General features: G+C 42.3%; 1 protein-coding gene and 1 pseudogene across 4 annotated transcripts; both read right to left on the minus strand.

Moving 5' to 3' along the window:
* On the minus strand, positions 1-27743 carry LOC146355156 (pantothenate kinase 3). Of its 3 annotated transcripts, XM_084840739.1 has the most exons (7): positions 26149-27743; positions 20956-21308; positions 16736-16989; positions 14516-14692; positions 12118-12241; positions 10268-10393; positions 1-7647 (listed from the first exon to the last, which is right to left on the minus strand). In XM_084840739.1, the coding sequence occupies exons 1-7, from the start codon at positions 26174-26176 to the stop codon at positions 7597-7599; spliced, it is 1113 nt and encodes a 370-aa protein (XP_084696865.1). In that variant the 5' UTR covers positions 26177-27743; the 3' UTR covers positions 1-7596. The 3 variants fall into 3 exon arrangements, 2 of the variants coding, with proteins under 2 accessions (XP_084696865.1, XP_084696864.1); XM_084840738.1 differs by having other exon boundaries at positions 1-10393; XR_014788599.1 differs by lacking the exon at positions 1-7647 and having other exon boundaries at positions 10378-10393; positions 11478-12241.
* Positions 16996-20942, minus strand: LOC146355157 (E3 ubiquitin-protein ligase SIAH1-like; annotated as a pseudogene). The gene has a single exon (XR_014788603.1). The product of XR_014788603.1 is annotated as an E3 ubiquitin-protein ligase SIAH1-like (transcript).
* Positions 27744-27902: the final 159 nt, after the last annotated feature.

Raw genomic sequence — 27902 nt, forward strand, 5'->3', positions numbered from 1 at the left:
GACAGAGAACAAACCATTGGTATTTATTTAGAAAAAGTCAAAAGTTCTGTTCATTCATACAGAACAAAAGGAAAACTAGGAAAACACAAAAAGCTCATCGTAGAACTAAATTAAATTTCACATTTACTCATGCAAGCACAGTATATACTTTTTATACAGTTCTGATGGGAATGATTACAATATAGTGTCTATCATTTGGGAAATGATACAGGAGAGCATCAGATGATGAAAATAAATTAAACAATTTACAAGAGATGTGTTAAATAATTTAGCAACTATGAAATTAAATTTGCAAAACATACATTTTTACACCAACTTCATTGTCAGAGTAGTAAACAGCTCAGACAATAAGTTCACTGCAACAGAGTAAGGCAACTTATCTGAAATGGCTGTTATGGTAAATGTTATGTGCACACTGTTTTCGTAGAATGTGAATTTGCCATGAAATCAAAGAGTACTTTCCAAGTACAATTTGGTCTTTTAGAAGTTTAAAAACCAGTTAAAATGCCAACTTTGCCATTAACAGGTAGGAAAGTGGGAATGAAGTATTTCCTAACTAGTTCCTATCAACATGAATATCAAAGTGTACTGTATATTGAAACTTCCCCATCTACAAAACCTTAAAAAAAAATCATTTGTAATGACTGAACATCAAGCTAACAAGCTGCAGAGTGTAACTATTGCTTAAAATGCATCAATGCCCAATGCTGAAGTGAAATTTTAATTTTTTTTCCTGATTCCAGAAGAACTCTGTCCACATTTGCCAGTCAGTCTTATGGAAAGTTTTATCCAAAATATGTTAGACATTTTTAAAAACTGTATTCATGATACAAATAAAAATGAACATTGTCATGGTTGCAGTCAACACAGGACTGTGTCAATCAAATTTCAATCAACGCACAGCTGCATCAACCAACATACAAACTTAACAGATGTTTCTGAAATTCTAGAAATTTGTTACACGTATTAAATTGGGAGTCGGTTTAACAAAAAGCCAATTTCATGACAAACTCTTGGCTTTAATTAATTGTTGTCCAGGTGTAACAGTTTGAGATAAGTCCATGAGACATAATTACAATTTGATAAAAAATGTTCCATCTCAAAAGTACCAGGCTTTAAACTGATCGTTTTACAGTTTCTCTCCCCCCCGACACACATCTTGCTTGCTACTAAGGAGTAACACCAATATACTGGACTGTTTCCAATGTAACCGTAAACCATGGTTTACTGCTATACGAAGGAACCAAGGTGCTTGTATTCCCCACTTCCCTGGCACAGCTGCAAGATCAGAAGCATCCACTTCCTGTTTTAAACTAACCAGTTTATCCTTATGTCTGAACTGGAGAGGGAGGCAGTGGCCTCTGGTTAGTTTAACATAGGTTAGGGAGGGTAAAGAGGGGGCAACTTACTGGACTCCTCCAGACTGGGGGTGTCATCACACGGGACTTTTATCTTGCTCACTGAAGTTTGCGGGTCCTGCACATGACATTGTCAACCTCCAGCGCCTCTCTCACCCTTTCCAATCAATTTTGTGGGTTAATTTGAAATGGAAATGAACTAGTAATAAACAGATCCATTTCAATTTTTCCATGGGGAAAAAAAAGTGGTAAGAGCTAGTCCACAGTGCCATCTTGGGGCTGCATAAATGAATCATACAGAACTCCCAGATAAAGGGAGAATAGGGAGAGTGGAAATGGAGCGCATCATGATCCTGCAAAGGAAATTGAGGCAGAAAGCCCAGGTACAGTCATGGGATTTGTGCATAATGTGATGACACTCTGTACCTCTTAAGTAAATCTTTGGTGTCTTTTGCAAAAAATATTTTATTGAAACAAGCCATGATCAAACCATAGTTTATGACCCTGCCTTGTTAACAAACCAGTCTCTCCCCACCACCCCAGCTCAGATACAAAAACTCTGCAGTTAGCTTAAAACAGGAAACAGATGTCTTCACAGCTGTGCTGGAAGAGGGAGTGCACAAGCCCAATGCTCGCTTTTGATCTATCACAAAGCACTCAAGTATGGTTTAGCATTATGTCCAAAATTAGGTCATTGAATTGGCCTGCCGTCTTCCTATCCCATCAAAGCAGTCCACTCTATCCATCTTAGTGAGCAGGATAAGGATTACATTGCTGACATAACCATCCCATGGCAAGAGAACACAAAGCCACTGTTGTTAGTATTAAGTTTCATTGTACTTTCTACAGTGGTTAAGTAATGGAGGAACCCCACTGACAGCTTAGTTTTCAAGTTACTGTTTCCTATGCACAAAGCATGTAGTGATGCTACTAAAAGATGCACACCTTTGTGTCTTGTGTACAATTAGGATTTGTGTCCAGCATACATTTGGCAAATCTTTTTGGCTGCATGCATGTCAAATCCATGTGACTGCTCACAATTTACCAACATGCATATTTTCTGCCCACTTGCCATGACTCACAAATGTTTCTGGGCGGGCGGGCGGGGGGGGGAATACTGAGAAGCAGACCTAGGAAAAAGCCTGCTTGCAGATTTCTTTTTTCACTGTACAGTTTACAATACAACCACTCTTTGGAATTAGGAAACCTATACCCTACTACGCTGTATTCTAGGACTTAGCTCCATTGAGGACAATTAAGTGGAGATGATGTCTGAATTAAGGCAGCTTATTTGCCCCCCTCCCCCAAATAGAAATCTTGCAGTGTGCCTGCTTCTGTCTGCAAGCTTTACATTAACTCACAAAAGGCATAAAGTAAGTTGACACTAATATGTTAAGCCTTTTACTCCAGCCTGCCGATTAACACGGGTGTTTTGAGGGGTAACAGAAATATGGTAGTTCTTTTAGCTTCAAGTTCTATAGTTAAGCTCAGTAAGAGCAAGTTTTATCGTAGCTCATTAGAATAGTAACGAAAAGGCATGCTAGTCTTTAATGGCACACTGCCTTAGATTCATAACCCCTGAATCCTCTATGTTTTTTTTTAATTACACCAGTCTGTGCAACATTCTTTCATTTCACTTCAGCAGCAAAAATGCTGGCTCCTAAAAGCACAAGTATCCATTTAGAAATATATTCTGATCTACCACTGAAGATTCTATGTTATGTCATCTACTTTAACAGATATTCAGTTCACGGAGTTTTATTGACAGAATGCACTATTTACAAAGCAGCAAGGTATGAATATTTAGGAAGTTAAATAGGTCCAATTTATTAATATTTAAGCAACAGAAGTTTGCTGTCAGCACAAGCACTGAAAAATATTCAAAGACTTCCTTTGGAGGCCTGCTTTACACATTACTGTAGAAGCGGGCACACGTTAAAATTTAGCATGTAGCTGCTTCAGTCCTATAATGGCTACATTTCCCATCCACACACCCACACCTCTACACCATGAAAGCATGCTGCAGGGAGTCACAAGGGGCATCAGTGCATGGCACATGGGTGCTGGTGCTGGTGGGGAAGATATGCATCCACCTCACGCTATAGGGTTAAAACATGCCAGACTTTTAATGTGTATTTTCTACTACCATGTGCAAGGCAGTTCAGAGAAATACTCTGAAAGGTTGAGGGGGCACTGGATCAACTGTGTGGCTGGACTTTGGATATGCTCAGAAGTCAAAATACCTACTGTTTGTAACTTTAATGGATGCTGATAGTATATAGTAAAGCTGGCTGCCTGCATGCTGATAGAAAGATACAAAGGTAGACAGAATTTGCAAGTAGCTACAAGATGAGATTCACTCTTGCTGGTAAACATTTAAACAGCAATACAATTTAGAAAGTCCAACGTATTATGTCTTAATCCACTTGATCAGTGACATTCAGTGGGGTCGTACACAACAAACCTCAATGGCACAGAGACAGTGTAACATATCAATGGGGACATGAGACTTATTAGCCACATGAAAGCATACACAAATGGCAAAAACAACGAGAAAAAGTGATCTGGTCCTTATGCTACCATCATCTTTTTCATGGAATAGTGCTTTAAAAAATGTGCATGGCAATACAGTAAGGAATGCAGGAAAAAAATCAATTACATGGTCCATTAATTCCCTGGTTTTATGGTCTGGGAGGGAAGAAGCTACAGATGAGAAGTCTTAAAGAAATGCCCCTTAATGGAATGGATACGGAAAACTTTTGTTAAGTCTCAACATACTATGAAAATGGGTTGGCTTATTAAGAGATGAAATTACCTTAACAAATTCTCTTATTTGGGAGGAAATGCTATATATTATACCCAGAGCTACACATTGTATTGCAGTGAAAAAGGACTCAGAACTATGCAATTTAAAGCTACAATGAGAAAAAGGATTAAAAAATCTCTTAACTATCCAATGGCCTACCTGGGTTAATTTTAAGCTACTCTACAGGTGCCAATGATATAATTGGCACTGTTTGGTGTTTGAGGACTGCCACTATCCAAAGCCAAGAATAGTCTCACATCAAACCGTGGCTGAAACTCCACAAAGATATTTAAGGCACTCACGTGACTGCTGGAATTAAGAGCCACCACACTCACAACCTCTATTCTTCCCTTAATTAAAAGGAAATATCCACCCCCTTCTCCCCAGAAAGTTGACACCAGTCCTAGATATTCAAATATTTGCAGAAGAAACCTCCTGCGTGCCAACACTAAGAACGCCTGAGAAAGCGTTTCCATAGGTTAAATGAAACCTCTAGCACCATGAGCCATATCTGAACAGTTGGATTTTGTAACATTTCTATAGCACGAGATCAAAACATTTTAAAAAATCTTCTATTCTTTTAAACTACAAAACCTAGGAAAAGCATTTTTCCCCCTTGACAGTAATAAATACGAAGTCTGTGGCATAGAAATTGTCAGTGCGACTATTTATGAGATTATTCCAAACCTGTAATTTGGCTATTTATACCGGTTGCACTTGGATATACTATAAGTTATATCTTTTCAGAACTATAGCAAAAATCTTCTTGAAATGCATTGGCTTCGGGATTAAGCAGTAGAGCTGCCCAGTTGTTTTAGGGTGCTTCCAGATGGAGGGCTCCTAACACTACCAATCAAAAGGCATTATGCAGCTATTCCATCTTTTTCTGCTCAAGAGATTTCTTTTCCTGGAAAGAAGTTGGAAGAAGCCTGGAAACCCATCTCACTCACCCTAAAATTTGCATGAATGAGGCATGAAGACTGCACAATAAAACCCTCATTTGGAAGCACCCTTAGAGAGCAACCCTAAAGGGAAAGAGCCCGATCAAAGGAGTACTCATTGGAACATCCAGTCTATCCAAAGCCCTGCTGGGAGTTCTTAGGAAAAAAATCCCCTCCCATTGCGAGCAATGGGAAGGAATTCATTTATACCAACCCTGGAACTGGTTTAAATGTTTCCCCATGTTTGGGGTGTGGTTAGGAAATCCAGCAGATTCACATTCTCTCCTTTCCCATCCACTGCCACACCCTCAGCACAGCTCTCCCCTCTCCCCTCACAAGGTCAGAGTTCAGACTGCAGAAACCTCTGCTGTGGGAGGGGCACTCCGAGATCGAAGAAGACTTTGGGGGGGGGGAGGTTCTGATCAGCCCTACGATCCCTTAGTCACTTTCAGTTTTTGAATGGCAACCAATTCAGAGGACAACTCTAGACTAGTCTCATATTGCCAAGGATATGTACAGCCAAGAAAAGTGTTAATCACAACAGATAACATATATATGAATTGGAACGCAAGCCTGACATGTGTAAGTTCTTTTAAAGGCAAAAAGTTACTTCCAGGTGACTATTTATGAATTCATTATTATACTTTGTTTTAAAGACAACAATGATGGGGTCAAAATACTCAAGTATAGAGTCTCAGTAACAGGACACGTTGTTCAGGCTGCATTTTCTGGCTGTTGCCTCAACAGGGGACCAATGGAATACATAAAACTCTCTGAACATTGCCTTGTGCTGTAAAATGTTCACTCATACTTCAGTTCTAAGTATGGAAAATAGCATTTAGGTGGTCAGCACAAGTGATGTCAACATTATTCTGAGCTAAATACTAATGACTGCTAATGAGCACACAAATGTAGTTATATGGAATTGATTTTTTTTTAAAAAGGAAAAAGCCACACACCCTAGATATCTGGAGAAACATCATCCACACAGATATTGCTGTATAAAATATCAAACTGCCAAAACCATATCAACTTGATCAAGTAAATTAAGCACTAGTCTTGAGCTCTATGAGCTTTAACCAGAGTGGTAGGTACCCCTATAGAAAACTTAATTCATGGACTAGAGAACTGCATATTCCTTCAGAATACATTGATACATCCCTCCCTGTGCATAGAAAGTTTCTTTTCTGAGATGATTTTTTTTTCTGAGGTCTTACGGTAAGCTTTGCTGCAGCAATCTACTAATATGCCACTATTGTAAACTTTTACAATCAAGTCTGAAACAGCAGACAGTCAAAATACAGGAGTAGTCCCAATACGTGGAGTTTATCTCAAGGCCACACTGTTGCAGTATCGGGAACAGTTTATTGGAGAACAATGAACACTGGACCTTTTGACTGGCAGTACAACCTCTAAAAGCTGCCATGGTTCCTTATGACACAAACTTGCCCCAAAATCACATTTTGGGTCAACACAGGTTCCATTTGATCAACTCCTGAATGTGTTTAACTAAGCTGAGATACAGCACAACAGGCATCTCAACAGATCTGGCAATCCAACAACTGTAATACTATTGCTGCTTTGATCTCAGTCACATCTGCTGGCACATTTTTATCGAAATGGGTGATTCTGAGGTACGGATTGTTTTTAATTGTCAACCTTTTAAAACTTTTTCAAGGTTTACTGAAAATCCTATGCAGTTAACCATTAAGGCTGTGATCCTATACCTGCTTACCTGGGAGCAGGCCCCATTGAGCTCAATGGAACTTACTTCTGAATAAATATGTATAGGATTGTACTGTAAATGAACTAGGATATTGCAGAGCTTAACAAAACGTGACTATGCAGTTAATAGTTTATACATATATGTATTCAGTCGCATAACACACATTAAATCAATTGTACAAAGTCTTTGCTGATTTTTTTTACTTTTAATTTTCTGGAAACCTTAATACTGGGAAGTCTGAATTAAGCACATCAGCACATTGTAATCTCCTTGCTCTGAAAGAAAATCCTCTTTCTTTTTTTATTTTCAGTAGATGGCACTTGGATATGGCTATTTGTCAGTTTTGGAGCTGATGAAAACTTTCACTCAAATGAACATTTGAAAGACCTGCACAACTAAATGTAATCAAATAGCCTTAAGGGGAATTATTGAAGCAAGTTTTAGATTAGCACTGCAGAGTTTGAACAGCTAAGACTAATATTCCAATTCTGAGTCTGAGGCTCATTTTTCAGAGGCTGTACTGCATAGGGACAGTTTAGTATTTGTTAGAGGACGCCGTACACAAAAGCCACCAGCTGCTTCTTACAGAAACACCCAGATTTCAAACTCTGTCTCCATGAGACAGACGAGAATTCTTACAGTTAAAGACATTTATAGAAAGACTGTGGCCCTTTCCCACTTTGGTTCCAGTTGACATTAAAAAAAACAGTGTTGTAATAATGCCAGAAAGGTAGGGAATAATTCAGTATTGTGATGCTTTCAGCTTCAGCTGAAATTTGGCAATCCAAGCAGGGCACCAACTGCTCCAAAGTACCCCTGCAGTTAAAAGAAGAATTTGCACAATTCAATTTTGGTGACCATATTCAACTCCGTCTTTTTCAAAATACACAGAAATATGTGACAGAATCTCTTTCATCTTTCCCTGATACATATCTGAAAATTAGGCAGAGGAAATCTATTGACAGTATGGTCAATATGTTGACAATGATATGAAAAAGTTCTAAACCAGACTTTGTATTAAATTTTCAGGGGATTGTGTGACCCACCCACCCTGTGCTCTGCTTCTCTTTTCTCCCTCTGTCCCTCCCTGCTGTTTCTGTCACCAGTCACTCTCGCCCGTGTGGTGTCATCCCAAGTTCCTTTCCTGTGACAGGCAGTGGGGCTATTGCTGCATGTACAGCTCCCACAGCACTGCCCACAAGTTATCATTATAAAGAATGCACACAGCATAGTTGGCTTCCCTGTAGACTTAGAGCTAGTGTCTAAGGCTAAAACAGAACCTTGTGCACAATTTTCACAGCACTATCTTGGGCAGTATCCAACTGTGTCATTCTGTAACTGGACAGGATGTTGTGCTAGCGGAAACTAGGTTCCCAACTATGTGCAAGAGGAGAATCCAACTAAAGTTATGTTTGCACAGGCAGTTCATTATGTTTGCTCAACTGCTTGCACATTACCCTTGTGCAACCAGTTGTGCAACTGCTTGTGCACTATGTGTGCTCAACCTGTTGTGCAACCAATTGTATAACTGCTTACACAGCTGGTTGTGCAAGTGTAATGCACAACTGGTTGCACAACAGAAAGAGTTCCGCTAGCATTAAGAGTTTGCAGAATGACACCACTGGATATTGCCCATTGTCAGGGCCGGCTGAAGGCATTTTGCTGTTTGAGGCGAAGAACAATATGGGATCACCTCCCATTCTGTGTACAAAATTCGACTTGACTGGCAGAGAAATCTGTCTTCGGCATCGATGATGAGACAATGTCTTTTACTGCAGCTGAAGGCAGCACGTCTCTCTTCTAACACCTAGCTGCCACCTCCCAGCATCTGCCGCCTCAGCCAACTGCTTTACTCTGCCTAATGTTAGGGCTGGCCCTGCCCCTTGTGTTGGACTGGACAGAGTTCATGGGGCTGCATGCACCATTCTCTGCTCTCCAACATTGCTTTAGAGCAAATGGCTCAAAGGCTAGAAGGGAGAATAAGCCATGTGTGAGCCTTCCATGGTCCTGCTCTATTGAAGAGGGCAATGCTTGACAGAGACTGCATGCCTGGTGACAATTATTGTGGCAACACAGGTGCCTGATCTCCAGGACAACTGCAAATCTTGGTAATTTCAAGCCTTGTCCAGGGAGGAATGACTGTGAAAATCCAAGTTCTAAAGGTACAAAGGCACTGGCTAGGTTAACGACACCCTCCTATGATACTATGCAAATATGGTAAGTTAATTTAGGATTTATTTTTCTGAAAACTAACAAAATTTATAGTTACAAGCAGTACCATTTGCTATTCCATTGCTTTCATTAACTTTTGTAAACCACCCAGAGCTTGGGCTATGAGGGGTATAGAAATGTAATAAATACAATAATAAATTAAAAGACACACAGTTAACATTTGCCGTTCCCAAATAATTGAAACATGATGGGCACAATCCAGCTGAAGTTAAGCACATCTAAGCACCACTGAAAGAGACTTAGGGCACAATCCTATGTATGTTTACACACAGAAATGGCCTACATCTCCCAGCATTCCCCAGCCGGCCTTGCTAGCTGGGGAATGCTGGGAGCTGTAGGCCTTTTCTCTGTCTAAACATGCATAGGATTGCACCCTTAAGCACCTTTGGCTAGATTGTGCCCATTATGTTTATCCAGTGCATTAACTGAAACATCAGGTTAACGGAGAAGCATAACAGAAACTTTAGGATGGACCCTATTTTTGTATTTCTAAGCATTTAAAAATACAAGGACCTCCCCTTTAAATGAAAATAGTTCATCTGATACTAAATGCATAATCCAGCATTTAGGTTTCTCTCTTGCCAACCCAGTAATTCAAGTACAAACAAACCCTCTAAACAGCTATTCTTCTGGATCAGGAATGAAGGAAATAATTATAAGGTACAAAAGCTCTGGGAGGAATTCACAGTTCTGACATTTATACTAGAAGACAAATGCAGCCTCATGCTATACCGGGGGCCTCAAACATGGTGTCTGTGGGCAATAATATGCCCGCAGACACTTCTCTCGGTACCTGCCAGGCTCCCTGCCTCTCCTGATTTTTATTTTATTTTTAATTTTAAAAAAACACATTTTAAACTGGGAGGCTGGTATGCTGCAAAACAACGGGCTACCCTCCAGCACCATCTTTATTTGGGTTCAAAGGACTGGTTTTATGCTTTGGAGCTTAGATTCCACCTCCATCTTGTACTTCGGTTCTTGGACAAGTTACTTTCCTTTTAGTCTTACCAGCTTGTCTTCTGGGAAATGAATGTTTTGTGACCAGCCATGCCCACCATGGCAGTCATTTTCTGAATGGGAAGCCTTGACATGGCAACCATTTTGTGAGGGTGCCCATGACACTCCCTCAAAATTCCAGATGTGTCCACTGACCCCAAAAGGTTGGGGACTCCTGGTCTATATAAGTAACTGTGGTCATACATACCTCATGTTCTAGGAACAAAGCTTTCAACTGGCCTTTGGACCAGTAATCCAGTGCATATGCCAAAAGCTTCATCGACAACGTATTCACACGCAAAAAGTTACCAACAAAGACAACACGGTTTATTTTCTAAAGAAAAAAGAGCAATAAAAGTTTCCTCACTGGAATGTAAGAAACAGATGAATAGCACACGCCTATGCACATTTACTCAGAAATAAGTCCCACTTGGCATATTCCCAGGCACGAGTGGCTTCAATAAAATGTAGGTACATTTTTGTTCTGCATTTATTCATTTAAAATAATTAACGTACTGTTCTTCAATGGATATCATTGCAGGGCAGTTAACAATTAAAAAAAATATGTATCTATACATTAATCTATGCATTTTAAGCACTGTGTAGGGGCCTAGAAAATGGCCAAAGGGCTGGATCCAGACTTCACCTCCAGCGAGCCATTTACAGATGGCTTCCAATCCAGTGAAAAGGGAGGGGGGATCAGAAAACGGCTTCCATCAATTCCTCCTCCCGATTGGGTCACCCCCCACACTGTTCCAATTGGTCCCCCAACTCCCTGCAGCAGATTTTCAGGGGGTGCAAGGAAAGGGGGGAGAGGGAAATCACCTGAAGTCACCTCCAGCTGCTTCCACCAGTGGGAGCGTTCCCCAAGTGGATCTCTGCTCAGGTGGTGCTCAATGCAGCAGGAGCAAGAGCTAGCCCCAACCCAGAGTTGACATGAATGTGGCAAGAGTTCTGCCTCTCCACTTGAGTCCATCTGATATTATATTCATCATCTCAGTCCTCCCCACCAGGATCTGAAGTCAGGCAGGTGACAACCAGAAAAGGGACTTTCAACGGTGGTGTCCCAAATGTGGAATGCCCTTTCCAGGGATTTTTACTTGGCACCAAATGTGATCTCTCTCCACCATTATGCTTTTTGTTTACCCAGGCCTTCCAGCATCTCATCTAGCTGGCTTTTAATCGGGTCTCTCTCTGCCTGTTTTTATTGATCTGTATTTTTTTTTTTTTTACGGCCATGCTGTGTATTTTTAGGATTGCTATCAATGTAACGGGTATCTGTACAGATGGAAATAGGGGTGAGGGGACAATGAGGGGGGGGGGGTCAAGCAAAGTCATTTGTGGTTTTAAGTAAACTCTAGGCTACCCAGTGAATCACCACAGGTACAGAGCGCAACAGGCATTCAACCAGGGCTGACCTCAAGCAGACTGCTGTGCAGATGCCGCGTTATTCTTAATCCTAGATACTTGGATCAAGCAAGTGGAATCCAGTTAAACCAAACCAAATCACTACATATAGTGGAGCAGTACTCGGTGCCTTCATAGCCCTGTACAATGCTGCTTGATCCATATGCAACAAGGCAGCACTGTAAAGAAGCCGAAGGCAGCAAGAAATATTCCAGATGAGTGTTTCTTCCTCCTTTCAGTCCATCAAAGCAAGTTCCACATTCCCACATGTATGCAATGCTTCAGATGGCAGCAAATGACAGATGTGTTTGTTGCCTACACAAACTCACAAAGGCCCAGACTTGTGTCTGAATCCAATTATAAAACTATACTGCTAGGTTTATAAAATTTTCTTTGCAAATTAAAACTCTTGAGTTTAACTAGCGCTTTATCATCTGTGTTTGCCAGCATACTCTGGAGCAGAAGCTTTAAGGTAAAAGGGAAAGGGCAGATCCTGAAAAGCTGGTTCCAGTGAGTGGGAGAAACTTGTTTGCTTGTCCCCAGTGAAGAGGCTGACAGATGTATAAGGAAGTCCTTGTACGCTTTTATTCCAATCCGGATTTTAAAAGGCATTATGTGACATCTGCGCTCCTCCCCCCTGCTAGGTTTTACCTCATTTACAGCACACATTCGTGCTATAGAGCCGATGTTATTGGTGATAGTAACCAACGTCGCTCTAGCCAGGTCTTCTTTACTAACAGATTCGCGTTTTTCCTTGTAGATCATATTCCCAAAGCTAGAAAGAAAGAGAACCCACAATGTTATACAATTTTATCCCCACTATCCTCCTATACAGCAAAATTTTACTTTAAAAGTTGGGGACATTAAAAAAAACATGTTTTAAAAGCATTTTAAGTTGCTGAAAAGGATTTGCCTTGATTGCTTAAAACAGTTTGTCTTTATTACTTCTTCTGCGGGGTCCAGAATCAAGTGTTTTGCTGCCCTACCGGGATGGCCTGTACCCATTTCCAAACACTCTTGCAATGGCGTTCCCCAATGATAGCATTGGGGAGAAGTCCTTTTGAAAAAGAGGGAGATCTGGATTCTAGCTCTTCTGGCCAGAGTAACTGCTGCCCAAAAACAAAATGAGGAGAAGGAGGTTTATCAGCATTTCAGTCTTCCTCTGGAACTGGGGAAGTCGCTTCTGCCGTCACTACTTTGATTCCATTCTTTGGAGTGGTGGCTACCGCAATACATGTCTGGGGAAACGTTATTCTTGCAACTAGCCATGTGCAAGTTGAGCTCCTGCTTGGGAACTCTAACAGGCATCGTAAAGGCATGTCAGAAGTTCTTTGGAGATCATCTGGTTGCTCTTTCTGCACTTCATGATAAGGGAACCTGCAGGTTCTGATGTGGTGGCTCACATTGTAGGGGCACTGAATGAGCTATTCATGAAATAACACTGGTGGAAAGGCTAGGGGAACACTGCACCCCACTCAACAGATTCAAAGGTGGTGCTGAGGGAAGCTTGGGAGGCGGGGGGGAGGGAGTCTCTTAGCTTCATGTTATACAATTTTGATTAGGAATATTATATCCATGGTAAGGAGTTCCCCTTCTTGCTTCTCATGCCTCTGTCAGCACTAGCCTCCAGCCGAAGGTGCTAGTGGGGAAACCATGCTAATAATGCTGACAAGCTCATTCTTGTCACGTTTTAACTGCTTTATTGTAACAGCAAGATAAAAATGGTTGTTTCACTGATATTTGTATTACCAATATTTGCATGCCACCCAGTACTCCTGCTTTGGAGGAAGGGCAGGAAATAAGAACGGTGAATAAATAAATAGTCACCTATCCTAGTTCTCTCCAGGGAAAACTGAAGATCGTACAACTGACTGGTTTCATCTCCATGCACATATTAACCATTTTGCTTTCAAGATCCAGTTTTTCAAACGATTTGTAAATTTTTGTCAAGGAAAAAATGAAAAGGACTGTGATGCCAACGTCTGTGATAGACAGTTGTCAGGAGCAGAAATGTGCCTACTCTCCATACAAAATGGACATGAAGTTCTTCTGGGCACTGAAGACCCATTACTTTGAAATACCAAAGCTATAATGAGTCTTCTGCTCGTTTCTGAGTAGACATAGCCTAAAACTTCTCCAAGCTTATTTTGCAACCATATACATACACACACACACACCCCAACACAAATCAGTGATTGTAGGATGCCAAGATAAATTGACGTTATTGTTTTATTCTGATGTAAACTGCCCTGGGAACTGTTCTGTTGAAAGGAGCAGAGACGTGTGTAATATTAATAATTTAATAAAGGAGTATATGCATCTACTCGGTAAAGCTCTGTGGGCAGAGACTACTGGCAGCCTTGGTAGTCTCACTTACAGTGGTTTAGTGGCAACAGGAAGGGGCACACTGGATGTCTTAAAAGTATTTTAATACTTACATTGCGTATTAAATTTCTACCCTCAAAATCAAAGATTAAGGGTGCAATCCTATGGACGTTTAGACAGAAAAAGGTCCTACAACTCTCAGCATTCCCCAGCCAGTTATACTGTCAGGGGGATGCTGGGAGTTGTAGTACTTTTTCTGTCCAAGCTTCCATAGGATTGTGCCCTTAAATGATAGTGGTTGTGTCACTAACCGACCTGTCTACTGGTTCAAAGCAGCCAGATTAAAAATTTAAGGGACAGAATGGGACAGAGGGCAGCAACCACCATGTCAGTGGCATGATGTTGATATTTTGCTTCCAGATACCTTTACAAAGGCAGATACTAGAAGCTGATGTAACATAAAGAGTAGAGAATATAATTCAGAGCTAGCGTTTCTATGCAGCTGATCCATCTTGCACTTCAAAAGCCTGATTTCTATCCTGTATTGCTTCTTAAGTATTTGTAAATTACTAGAATACTAGGAGAGTATCATAAACACATCACATTTTAAAATTCCTTATTAGGTATAAAAGCGAATTTTCCCATCCAGTCCTCTTCAATCCAGTATTTTTAGCTTTAACACCAACACACACACATGCCACTAGTGTTACTTTACAACACCTACCTAGATGCTACTGCCCACCCTGGCAAGCCAAACCGTTCATAGTCTCCTCCATAAATATCCCGGACTAGCTTGTCAGCATGTGTGCTGTCCCCTTTGGATGCCATTTCTAGAGCTTCTTCAAAGCTTTCACAGCCAGTCAGCAAGCTGCACAAACCAAGGAAGGTCCCACCACCTAGACTGGTGTGGAAAAAAGAGTGTGTGAATGGTGTAATTTCTAAAATTAACAATATTAATGAAACACAATAGGGATGTCTTATCTGTGCAGACAAGGTAAGAGGCCTAATAAGTTTAACAGAAAACAGAGCTCCACAAGCTCTGTGAAGAATGAAGTACCCAGCTCTGCAGAAATGGTTTTTAGTGAACCAAGATATTGCCAGTTGTAGCCTACCATATCACAAAGGCTCTTAGTGGGCAATATTATGTTAACAGAAAAAAGCGTAACACTAAGGAGTCATAGCAACACTTTGATGCTCCTAAAGTGGTCCCCAAACATCAACTCCACGATAGCTTCTTTGGAACCCTGTTCACTGGTATGTCAATCCAGACTTTCCTGTTTTGAGATGCGCAGGTAGGTGGTGCTACAGTGTGTTAAGGGTAACCAAGTATTACAGGTATACCGCTACAGATGTTTAGCACGTTCATCTCTCTGATGAAAGAATTTTTAATTACAGCTCAGGCCATAGTAGTAGTGAGTACTGGTTGCATTTTTAAAAACAGAATTATTTTGTTGAGACTCTGGCAGCACAATTGTTGATTGGTTATGTTTTTACTTTGTAGTTTTGCACAGGCCACTGACAAATCGAAACACATTTGGCCCATTTGTAGTTTTTAAGGTTTTTATTATTAAAATATTCATATATTTTGTCATACGTGTCGTTTTATATCAGTATATGTGAAGGTTTGAGGCCTACAGAGGCAAAAGGAAAAAAGGTCAGGCTTAGAGGTGCCATTTCCCCAGTTAAGTTTCATTTCTTCAGGTTTGAAGCAGTCGTTTTGGTTTTGGGGGAGGGGGGTTTAAAAAGGGAGAATCAGAAAGACCAGAGCAGTAACAGCAGAGTCAGGGAGACCAGAGCCTGAAGAGGGAGCAGGAAGAAGCAGTCTGGAGAAGTCTACATATAGCTAGGTTAAAGGAACTTGCGTTTTGCAGCTTTTATTTTCTCTTAATGCCTTTTGTATCACTCAGTTCTATAGTGTAAATACCTTTAGTTGTGATTTGCTTGCTTTAATTTACCAGTAAACTGTTGTGGTGAAACCCTGTGTCTAGAGTGTCAGTCACCCCATGCCTACAGCCTAAATCCCACGTTATTGGAATGGGGAAGGTAAAAGAAGGAAGGTGGGATGCTTAAGGATGCAAGAGATCCTTAAGAAGTTGCTCAGGGGGTCCAGGTCAGTGGTGGAACCCTGACAGTATAACATTTTAACATCACAGTTTTTAGGTTTTACAATTCTGTTTTTATTTTATATATGTTTTTAATATTTGTACTTTTTAGCATTAAATCATTTTGATTATGTATAGTTTTGTGCCTTAAGTTTGGATTTTGTGTCAACTGTATATATTGTTAAGGACTATTGGAGCTTTGCTGTCATCACCACTGGTATGCAAAGTCAGACTTTCCTCTTTTGAGGTGCTCAGGTAGCTGCAGCAGTGTTTAAAGGTAACCAAGTATTACAAATATCCTGCCAACTAGGACTATGACTAAATTATTGCAGTTCTAACTAGAGCAGCAGCCACCAGGAACTGGGCACTCCCTATAAAGCAGGCCAGAACTTGGATTTAATTGCTTGCTTGGATTTAATTTTTGTGAACCGCCCAGAAAGCTTCGGCTATTGGGCGGTATAGAAATGAAATAAATAAATAAACAAACAAACAAACAAACGAACTTCCCAATTCTGGCAGTTTCCCTTCCTCTTATCTATCTTCCTACTTTTTAACCAAGCAGCCTGTATAACTAATTGAAAAGTTATTTGCTAGATTTTTCATGATGTTGATTTTCTGATAGCAAATCAGTGAAAACACAACCCTCAAAAATAAGTCTGGGGTTGTCAAATGACTCTGCTTTTAACACAGGAAAACTAAACGATCACATAACAAAATAAAACGATACTGCAGAATGGTAATTTCTTCACATGTTCTGTACGTGTTTGGAAGTGGTCCATACAGAACACACTAGAAGATCATTTCATTTAATATCTTAACTTGGCATGCATTAAAATCTCTACCTTGTTCCAGTTACTCTCTTATAGTTGTCTCTGGAATGGACAGCTAAAATACTGACTCCTGACCCAATGTTTACAACCAGCAACGGGTACGGATCATCCAGGTTAAAAGGCATCTTTTGGCATCTTTCAGGTTCCGATGCGTTTTTGAAATAGTAGCACTCTGCCTGGCCATTAAAACTGACAGAATCTATATACAACAAGCCTTTGACAAGGCAGTCAAGTTCATCCAGTTTGTGCAGCTGGAGGTCTCCAATCTGTGAAAATGCAAAAATAGAAATTAATGTCAGCACAACAACTTGGCAGATATTGAAGAAACCTAGCATATTGACTCGAGACATGGAAGCCAACTTTCTTTTTACTCTGGTTTTAATCTAGATTTCAAAAAAAAATATGGCTCTTCCTCACCACAAAATATCAGCAGTCACTTTAAAGTCAAATTCACTCACATGCAAATTTAAAAGGCCACAATGGTTATACAAGCAGCTAAATAAAAGTTATTGGGTGTTTACAATTGACATTATTTATACCAGCATATTCAAAATTATCAAGAATCTAGCCAGTAAGTAGCCAAAACCTCTCTAAGTTTGTTATATGACTAACTCTAATTTTGGATGAGGAGGAAGAATAAGGAGAAGTAGCGGCCAGACACCAGACTGCCTTGCTTGGCTTGTCAGTTAAAAGAATACAAATCAAACACAAAACAGCCCCCTTTCCAAAAGTACAATTAATCTACAAACAAGTTTAGAATTATTCTACAACATTCTACAAAAAATCAGTTCTTAATACAAAAGGGTGCCCATTTGGGGTATAATACATATGTATGTATGTATGTATGTATATTTTCAATGGTTTACTGCTGACTCGCTTTAAATATATTAAGTGTTATTACATGCAACTGTTTCCTGTACTTGAACAACCTTCCCATTAATATACCTTCATATATGCCAGCCTCTCCCTACCAAATTGTTCACATCTGGCCATCAAACAAACCTGGGTTTCTATGGAACTGAATGCAATGGATTTCATTTTTTTTCCTTAGACAGTGGCCTGAAAAGGTCATATTGTAGTCTCAACACATCGAAATTGTCACATTAATGCCTAAATTAACATTCTCTGCAAAAAGCTGTGCAATGCTTGTGGAAAAGACTACAGTCGCTATTCATAATGGCAGTTTGCAATCCCCTCATGAATTGTCCAAAAAGATCCTTTCCAAGTCAATTGCTGCCTGTGACCGTTTAGCTCAAGGTGGTAAGCAAAAATTTCAGCTGTATAATTGCAAAGAACTGCTGGTGGCTATCATATTTCGCCTGTTTCTCCAACACTAACATAAAGTGAAAGTCAAAACATCGTAACCCCGTCAACAGCACCAGGAACATTATTGTCTGTAGCAAGGAAAACTATGTCTTCTCCCTATAGTGCTGTTATCGACTTCTGCTGGTGCACGAGATGGGGCATGCCAGCATCTAGAGAGCCTTGCCAGTTACAGTAAGCACCAGGGCATGGACACAAATAAGGTCTAAATTCACAAAGCTCTAGGTCATCTGCTTTTTCGGTGTGGGGCAAAGTTATCTTACAGCCAGAGGAGCGTATATACAAGGAAACAGTACAGAGTTGGCAACATTTTCCATAGCCAAGTTACACACAGAACCCAGTGGACCTCAACATGTGTGCTTGGGACAACAGTTGCTACAGACAAGATTACCGCTTTAGCAATGAAGAACAGGTGGCAATACATAGTCAAAACACACAAAAAACTCAAAGGGATTGGCCAAGTCACTGTTGGAAGTCATAGTACCAGTCAATGCAGGCACCCTCTGGGATGGTGTGCACTTGGAGATACCCATAGCGAGTGCTGTAGCAGTCTGACAACTCATTTCTGTGGATGCTGGGTTGGATGGTGAGCAATGACTTGCCTTCCACCCTGGATAGAGCGCAAGGACTGTGCAGGTGTATGAAGAGAAAAAAGAAGGGGGGCGGAGAAGCAGGAGGCAGTGAGTCTCATTAACACTTGCATGATTAAGACTCAGACAAACAAAAGCCAAGAATGGGCCAGGGAGTGGGGAAAAAAACGACCTGACCTCCTTCCTTCCTCTACCACCACGGGATGGAGGGAAGGAGCGCCGCTTGGCTATGCAGCAGCTGTGCATGCACCCCCCATGCACGCTGCCACGCGCTTTAGATTTTGCTCAATACTTGTTTCATTGTAATATTGCATTTATTTTATTTGTATTGAATAGTTTTTGCATATTATTTTTATTGATGTTTTGTAAACAAATGTTTTTTCTTCTAAATGTTGACTTTTGATAAGTTAATATCTATTGTGAGCCCCTTTGAGTACAGTTTACTGTAGAAAAGTGTCATATAAATATACAAAATAAAGTTTCATTATTTCAGACAATGAAATTATGAAAAGTAGCTTCTGACCAGCCACATCTTCCATGCAGCTGGAGTGCCCACAGTATTATCACTGCCAAGACTTTCAGAAGTACTGATATGCATGCATGCATGCACGCATACATACACACTCTTTAAACTATAGCAACAGGATAAAGTATATTTCCTTGAATGGAAGGCCTACACAGCGGTTTTGCAGGCTACATGTGCTCAATTTCTACTATCAGACCATTTTGGGGGCAACTTTTTAAATAAAACTATAAGACTCAGCTGACTCCATCTGCTCCTGCCATTACATCCTGCGTGTAATGAAAAGTACTGAAAAATCCTCAGAAATATTTTACATGTTATCTTCATTGCTAAACTAACACTACCCAGAAAAGCCCTAATCCTTTTACAAAATGGTAACAGTTGCTGTTCCTTAAGGATTAGATGGCTTCAGATTGCTGGAGGTGAAAAATAATCCACACATAGTCCAGCTGTAGTGTGGCAGACTGAGGACTGAAGGGAGGACTGCTACAGCTGTGGACAGAAGCATGGGCCCATGCAGTACACATGCCCAGGGTTAGAAAAAGCCCAAGTATCTAAAATGTTTGTGATGCTAAGCAAACATGTTGCAGGATGCCAAGTGAAGGAGGAGAGAGGAGGAAGGTAATTGAGCAGTGTAAGATCCAATAACCCATGTGCTGAGAATTCTGTCTATGGTACAGCACCAGAACTTTCTGGCCTAGGACGAAGAGCTATCAGGAGTCTTGGTGGTTACTGCTTCTGAACACTGCTTCCAAGGGCCTCTGCATATGGAGAGTTGGCAGATGACTACTTACAAGTTGGCCTTTTCCGTGGTGGGCCTGAAATTGTGGAGTGTCCCCTACAGAGGTTCACCTGACACCAACTTTGTTGAATTCCTGGCACTAGGCAAATTTTATTTTTATTAAGACTTTAAGGGCGCAATCCTATGGCCGCTAGTCATAGTGGCCATCATAGCCTAGATGATAGCCTAGATGGCCATAGGATTGTTTGGTTTCCAGGAACCGACATTCACCCCCTCCCACGCTGCCTTGTAGGCAGCACGGAACAGCCCTGTGCTCAGAAGAGGAGCGCAGAGTGGCAAAAACAGGGAGTTCCTGGGGGTGTGCGGGGGCAAGGAAGTCAGAAATCCAGTACGACACGTCCAACTTGTCATCCGGCTGCCTTTTCCCATGCTCCAACTTCCTGCGGCTAGACAGCCAAAATTAGCTGTCTAGCCGCAAATGCAGGGCGGCTGAAGTGTGGAGGGGACGATCCCCTCCATGCTTCTCTTGCTCTGCATTGGATAGGTGGTCGCCTGCGAGTTCACAGGCAGCCGCCTATCCCGGTAAGATTGCTCCCTAAATTTGTTTAGCTTGTTTTACTTCTCACGGTCGGTCTGCATTTTAAAATGGCCTCTCTTGAATACTTCTGCTTTTAAAATATTGTTATCGCTGCTTAGATTTTTATTTTTAAGTGATGCTATTGGCTTTATTGTGTTTATCGTGTATGTCGCCCTGAGAGCTTCAGCTATAAGTGGATTCACAAAAGAGATGAAAAAGTAATTAAATAAATGGGGCTATTTCAGCAATGGGTCTAGGCTCTGGAAAGACCAAGAGGGTGCTAAGCACTGTTCCCTAAGCACAGTCGTCATCACTGTCATGTAGGCAATGATGTTTCAGGAAGAGACAAAAGATGCAGAGGTATCCTGGCCCATGATAGCTGAGGCGAGGATCACATGGGCTTATTACTGAATCACCACAGACAACAGCATACTTTAATCGACTACACACTACAGAATATGCAACTGAACTACCTACTGTGCGAAAATCTTCTTCAAACTTATAGGCACCACCGCCAGTTGCACAGAGCACCGTATGCAGCGTCGAGAAGTTTTTATTTCTTCCCATTTGAATAAAGGTAGGCAAATCATGGGTTGGGAATCGGATAAAGTGTAAATTTCCCTTTCGCTCAAAGAGTATCAAGTCCTTGAGTTCAAGATGGACGTCCCGAATACCAGTGGACCCATAGGCTACATTTGATGTCAAATATTTGCGAATACTCTTCAGGCTTTCGACTTCTTCCTGCTCTTCTTCGGCAGTAATATCAACCGGTTCAAAATATGCGAGCTTCACTAAGGTTCCCCCAATGTCCATTCCAAACCATGGAAAAGCTGTGGAGAAATAAAGTTGCCTTTAGAGAATCTTATACATTCTGGTTTACCTGAACTTTAATACTCTCTTCAGTCTTATTCAATGACTGCATGGCATTATTGCGGCATTTCATAAGACATCCGTGGAACAGCCCGCTCCTGCATATCCCCAGTTGTTAGCACGCATCAGGAGGACTTTGCTCGGTTTTACTACGCAGTAAACGGAAGTGCGCACGCACTGAGAAATTCCTTTTATGGACTGACACTTGTCTCAAGAAGGGCAGTGTACAAGAAAAAAACAGAGTAAACTTCTAAGAGCAGCAGCATCCACGGGTTTAAATCTTGGCTGGTCAATCAATGAAAACATTTAGGACATACCTGAAAAGGTATTAAGTGGAAGATATAGAAGCTGAGTTCTAGCTGATCTTTTCATGCCATTCGCATAAAAAAGACTAAGTAAAGCGTTGCAACTTTCCAGTAGAATACACCATGTCAAGGGCTCCTTGGAGGCCTCTCTCAGTCTAATCCAGTAGCCAAGTCCAGACACAGACAAAGGAATTCCTTTCAAAGCTTTATTCTTCTTTTACAACTTAACAACTATACTGATTGCAACTAGATCTGAGCAGCACATTACCTATGCCCTACGTTGGAACAGTTGGTCCCCGTTTGAAAGGGAATTACTGGCAGACCCCTGAACTTAAGGACTAGAGAGAGTCCCTCCCCTTTTCCCTTGGATCCTCTGGGCGCAGCCGTTGTTTGCGTGCCAACCGGGCACTACGCCTCCTTTCCGCGCCCTCCATCTGGCGCCGCTCTCTGCATTTGCGTCACGCATCCACCAAGTCTGCTATCTGTGCTTGGTCACTCCCTGGACTGCTAACTAAACTAGGAAGGCTGGTGGGAGGAATCTCCGTCAGCTGTTGGTCCTGGGAAAGAGGAGCGCGCTCCTCTCCCAGGAGCGACTGCTCTTCCTCAGAATCAGAACTACTCTGGGATTCTATGGGCTGAGTGTCCACCCTGACACACCACTACCCTACTTCTTCTCACCTCCCCAATTACTCCAGATTAAGAGTAAAATAACTGGACTCAGAAACACACTCTTTATTTAATCTTTGATTAATTGTTTATTGGGGGGGGGGGAGACATGAACATGCAAAGTAATATATTTCCTTCTGTTGTGTAGACTTGACCATGGTTTTAATCATAGCTTTTTCTAGGTCAGTTTATACTTTCCACTTTGAAGATTTTTCAGAACCAGAGGGAGCAATCATGCCTGGACAGGTGGCTGCCTCCAAACTCGGAGGTGACCGCCTATCCAATACAAGGCAGGAGAAGCGCAGAGGGGAAGCTCCCCCCACGCTTCAGCCGCCCTGCATTTGCGGCTAGACAGCTGATTCCGGCTGTCTAGTCGCAGGAAGTCGGAGCGTAGGAAGCAGCGGCTGGACAACACATTGGATGTGTTATACCGGATTTCCGACTTCCCTGCCCCAGAACACCCTGTTTTCACCGCTCCATGCTCCTCTTCCAAGCGTGGAGCACAGAGCTGTTCCGTGCTGCCTACGAGGCAGTGTGTGGGGGGGTGAAGGTCAGTTCTCAGGGAACCGACGCATCCTATGGCTGCTAGGCAGCTTTCTGCATGTCTTGTAATTAATAAAGTTGCAATCACTGTTCACATCCAGTACCAGAACATAAGCCAGCTGTTTATAACTCTTCAGAATTGTGCAATAAAGCTTCACCAAGGCCATCCAGTAAACTCTGAACCTTGTTTGTTTCTGCCCACAGGACAGCAATAGCTTTTAGCTTTAAACATGAACACTTACATTACTTGCAAGTCGGGTATTAATTCTACATGAACATGTTGGGAGTGTACAAGTCAGAACAATCCTAATATTTGTTTGTGAAAGCAAGCACTGCCGAAATTAGTTGGGCTTCCTTCAAAATACTTTCTTTGGAACCAGGATGCATCTTTAAACATGTCAAATCCTCTATAAGGGCTTTTTGCTCCTACAGAAATACAATTTTTAATTTTCTTCTACAGGAATAGAGGTGCCTTCTACAGCCCTCTGTATGAAGTGGTGTCCAGTCCAAGTCTCTTTTACAGTCAAAGAACGACATGATCGGAAGGGCCCACCAACAGTTACCAGCTGGACAGCTGACCAAGCAGATACACAGGTCACGTGGTCAGTCTCCCCCACTATTGTAAGATACGTTGTACCTCTATTTAAATTATAGTGATGATCTGTAAACTGGCACCTATATACGTAAATTGGCATATGCAAATATTATGGAAATCTCTATCCCCTTTTGTGGCAATGTGCAAGTGGCCACCCTACACTGAAGCCAACAACATCCCGTTTATGAAACCCTTCCTCACAAAGACTTTTAGACTAGATGAGTCAGAGTCCATGTCCTTCAGCATCCTTCCCATAATTGGAACAATCCAGGAAGTTACAGGCAAGGATCAGTACACGGATCCTGGAATATCTTACATGCAGCACACCCCGTGTACGCAGCAGAGTGGAGAAAGAAGCATTTCAACATGTTAGTGTTCACAGACCTTTGCAGTGGAAATTTATGCAAATCTGGCAGCAGAGTTTTCAGCTACTGGAAAGTGGTGCCTATAAGCCTAGTTTCTCCAGGTCAAATTATTTCTTCCATGATACTGAATATGCTACACAGGTGCAAATTTGATGAATACAAGTCCACATACCATTTATAAATAGGTATGTAGAGAGTAGCTGTGTTCAAGACAAGGTGCAATACAAATCTAGATAAATGAGGATATTTATCACCGGATTTTCTGTATAACAAACACAAACACTTGACATTAAGTGACTTGAGGTGCAATCCTAACACACACTCACTAGGGGGCAAGACCGACTGAACTCAACTGGACATGTATAGGATTGCAGAGTCAGCTAGGTAGACATTTATGCTTGAATACATTTATCTGACTGAAGTGCTATGCTTATAGAAATAAAACAAAGTGTATGGGAACTTTTCCAAAAAGTAAAATTACTATTTTTTGTTCTTGTGGTTCTGATTAAACATTGTTGCTTGGTTTGGAACAGAGCCCTATTAGCTTTTCTTTAAGCACAAAGCTTGTTAGTAAGTTGCTATATTATTTACATGTTTTAGTAAAAATTAGCTGTATTCGTTGGAAAGCAATTTATGAACAGAATAGTTCCGAAAAGTAGCAATAGAAAAAATGAGTGAAAACTAACCACCCCTCTCTTGTGCAAAGACACAAAGGCACCTGTCACTTTCTGGGTATCTAAGTGAAAAATGAAACATTTGTACAAACAGTATGTTTTCAAGAGACTAGATGTGGGCTGGGTCAGCAAGGAAAACAAAGAACAGGATTTATATGAGATAGCACTCTGAACTATTTAGAGGCAAAGCCTACTTATGTTAAGATATCTGATGCAATAACCTGATGTTCTAGTAGGTGGTCCAGTTTAAATTCCAGACTTCTACAGATATTTTCCTTCCAGGACCAAAGGGCAAAAGACATGTGCCAAATCTACAAGTGTTTGGCAATGCAAACTCTTACTTTGACCATTTTTTTTAACACAGTTGATTAGCTCCTCTACCTTCTCCTGTATATTACCCTTATAGCATATTGAGAAAATATCCCTGAGAACTAGTCATATCTACCTAAACTATAGTTTTCTACACAATTGTCACGTGGCAATTGTCGAAAAGGTACAACACTAGTTTTCCTCCCGAAAAAGTGTGCTAGCAGTAGAATGCACTGCTTAGTTCCACTTAGGTTTCAATCCTATGCACGCTTACTTGGAATTACGTCCCATTTACATCAGCGGGGTAGACTTCCAAGAACATGTGTTTGGGACCAAACTGCACATTTGCTTAAATACAAGCAGAAGGATCCCAAAAAGTTCACACTACTATCACCTAGAGATAAAATGCTACATGTGCCAATAATGGAATAGCAGCTTCCTCTGTGAGGTCACTGGGAACATTTTGTGCTATCAGAATTCCCGGTAGAGCTAAATGAAACATTCTATTACGCCACTAAAATTGTCCATAAAATAATTTGTAGTATTCAAGAAATCTGATTCCAGTTACCACAATCACACCTTTAATTTATATGAAAAGCCACTGGATGTGATGAAGCCACTATACGGCAGTTCAAACATTATGTAGTTCTTTAAAGGAAAGCATATAGGGAAAATATGAAAATAGTGTGTAGATCACATGTAACAAGGATACATACATGTCTATTTTATTGGGAAGCCACATTTCACCGTAGCATCCTAGAACACATGCATTACACTTCCATGCAACAAAATAGAAATGCAGGCAGGCAGCAGGCATGACAACACACACCAGTTAAATATTTTGCTAGACAGAAGTATTTTCTGCACAGAAAATGCATAAAATGTAAGGTGGTGCTGACAAAGAATTACACGCTAGCATGTATTGCAACCAACTGGTTCTTAACAATACATTAAAAGAAAGTAAACATCTCGCCATCATTGATCCACCCCCTCACCATAACACCTACAACTCTCAACCCAAGCATATGCATTTGACAAGCTGCCTCTACCTACTAAGGAAAAAGCAAACGTTCAAAGAACTGTGGTTTTTGATACACAGTACAGTGGAGTAATCGTGTAAGCGTGGAGGTTATCTAGCTGATCTCCAGTGCTAAGCCAACTGGAAGAAGAAAATGGGGTGACATTTACCCCTAGAATAATTGTTCCGAGGTTTGCCGCTGACCATCTCAATTTCTTTAAATATGAAGGCTCGGGCACAAACTGTTCAAATGAGAGAGAGAGAGAGAGAGAGAGAGAGAGAGAAGGCATGAGCCGGGGGCAGCCTGGAAGGAGGGGAGGCTTACATGGCTTCTTGGCATCTTTGATCTTCATGTCTCCGCCGCTCCGCTCCCGTGGGCAGCCGCACTCGAGCCCTGCCCCAAGCTTTTGTGTCTTGCCGATGCCCTCGAGGCGGCGGCGGCGGCGCTACAGCTCGCTCGGGTGATGGATGACGGCGCTCTGCGCGGGTCAGCCTTGCGGGTCGATCTTGCGCTGTCCGGTCGGGTCGGGGCGGCGCAGGCGGGAGGCCGTGCGCGCGCTGTCCGGCGGCAGGCGCTCAAGAACCGGGGCGGGGGGGGGCAAGGCCCAGAGACCCCTGCGACGGCGCGATCGCCTAGGCGGCCAGCAGAAGGAAGCAGGCGGCGGCGGAAGGAAGGGGAGCAGGGAGGCTACTCGCCGAGCCGGCCCCGCCCACGCGCCCAGGGCCCCGCCCGTCCACCGGCCTCCTCCCCCTCCTCCCCCCCGGGCGCTCGTCAGCTTAGACGGCCAGCGCCGGGCGGGGCTCGGCAGAGCCGCACACAGCGCGCAGCCCGCCCCGCCGACGTCCTCTCGCGGGCTGCCGCAAAGCCGCTCGCTCGCCCCCTCCCCAGGCAGCAGGCACGGGGCCCGCGCAAGGGCAGATGGGGCGGGAGGCCCCGGATCGCCGTCCTACAACTCCCAGAGTGCACCGGGAGGCTCCGCCCGCTTCCCGGCCGCCCTGCTTTGCGTCAGCATGCAGGGAACCGCAGTAGCTCGATGGGCTGAAAAGAGGCCGTCTCCGCGGAGGCTTCCCGGCTTGCAGAGCGGCCGCCGCTTCCCCTCGCTGCGAGAGCCACGCCGCTCACCCCACAGAAACCAGGCCAATGGCGTGCGGCGGCCGTCCCCGCGCCGCCGTTGGTGGAAGGCGCCCCCTGGTGTTCGCTCTTGTAGGCGGCGTGTCCTGGTGTGGGGGGATGTTGGTGGCCCGCAACGTTCATAGGAGGAATATATGGAGAGCAGAATAGGCTCCGCATCGCTCCTGAAGCCGTGTGAAAAGGAAAGGCCTCCGCTCACGACGCACAACGACTAAATCTTATGAACCTGCTACATGCCGCTGCGAATGTTACCTGTACACACAATGCTATGAACCTGCCCATTGAGGCCCATACGTCTGAGGAGGGCCTCAGATGCCTGTCCTGGGCTGCTTTTGCGGGCAGCAACAAGCGAGACGGCCTTTTTGGTTGTGACCCCCCAAGTGTGGAACATTCTCCCCGGTGAGGTCTGCCTGGTGACAACATTGTCATCCTTTCGGTGCCAGGTTAAGACTTCCTTGTACCCGCAGGCATTTGACAGCATATGATAAGGTTTTAACTGGTCTTTGGGTTTTTATTGTTGATGGTTTAATTTTTTTTTTAATGTAAATGGCTTTTATATTATTTTTTACGTTGTATTATGAATAGTTGTATGTTTTACATACAGTTATTCAGAGCAGCGGCATCAAAAACAAAAACAGCTGTAATGATAGGTAACCTCCAAAAGGAGATGGCACCTTAAGAAGAAGAATTGTATTTTTAAGGTTTTAATTTTTTGTAAACTACCCAGAGAGCTTTGGCTATTGGGTGGTATAGAAATGTAAATAATTAAAATTATAATATTTATTTGTTACATTTATATTCTGCCTTTTTTTCCTCTTGCAAGGAACCCAAGGTGGCTTACTTGATCCTCCTCCCCTCAATTTTATCCTCACAACAGCCCTGTGAGGTAGGTTAGGCTGAGAGTCAGTGACTGGCCCAAAGTCACCCAGTAAGCTTCATGACTGAGT

This window comes from Heloderma suspectum, chromosome 2, assembly GCF_057233095.1.
Source record: "Heloderma suspectum isolate Gila_16-S chromosome 2, 16-S_ref, whole genome shotgun sequence".
Classification (NCBI taxonomy): Eukaryota; Metazoa; Chordata; class Lepidosauria; order Squamata; family Helodermatidae; genus Heloderma; species Heloderma suspectum.

Excerpts from the sequence above, each read along its gene's own strand:
- LOC146355156 (XM_084840738.1), bottom strand. The coding sequence starts at position 26,176 with ATGAAGATCAAAGATGCCAAGAAGCCAT. Across the intron at positions 12,242-14,515 it reads GGGTGGGCAGTAGCATCTAG|CTTTGGGAATATGATCTACA; the intron begins GTAGGTGTTGTA and ends CTTTCTTTCTAG. Across the intron at positions 10,394-12,117 it reads GAATGTGTGCTGTAAATGAG|AAAATAAACCGTGTTGTCTT; the intron begins GTAAAACCTAGC and ends TTTTTTCTTTAG.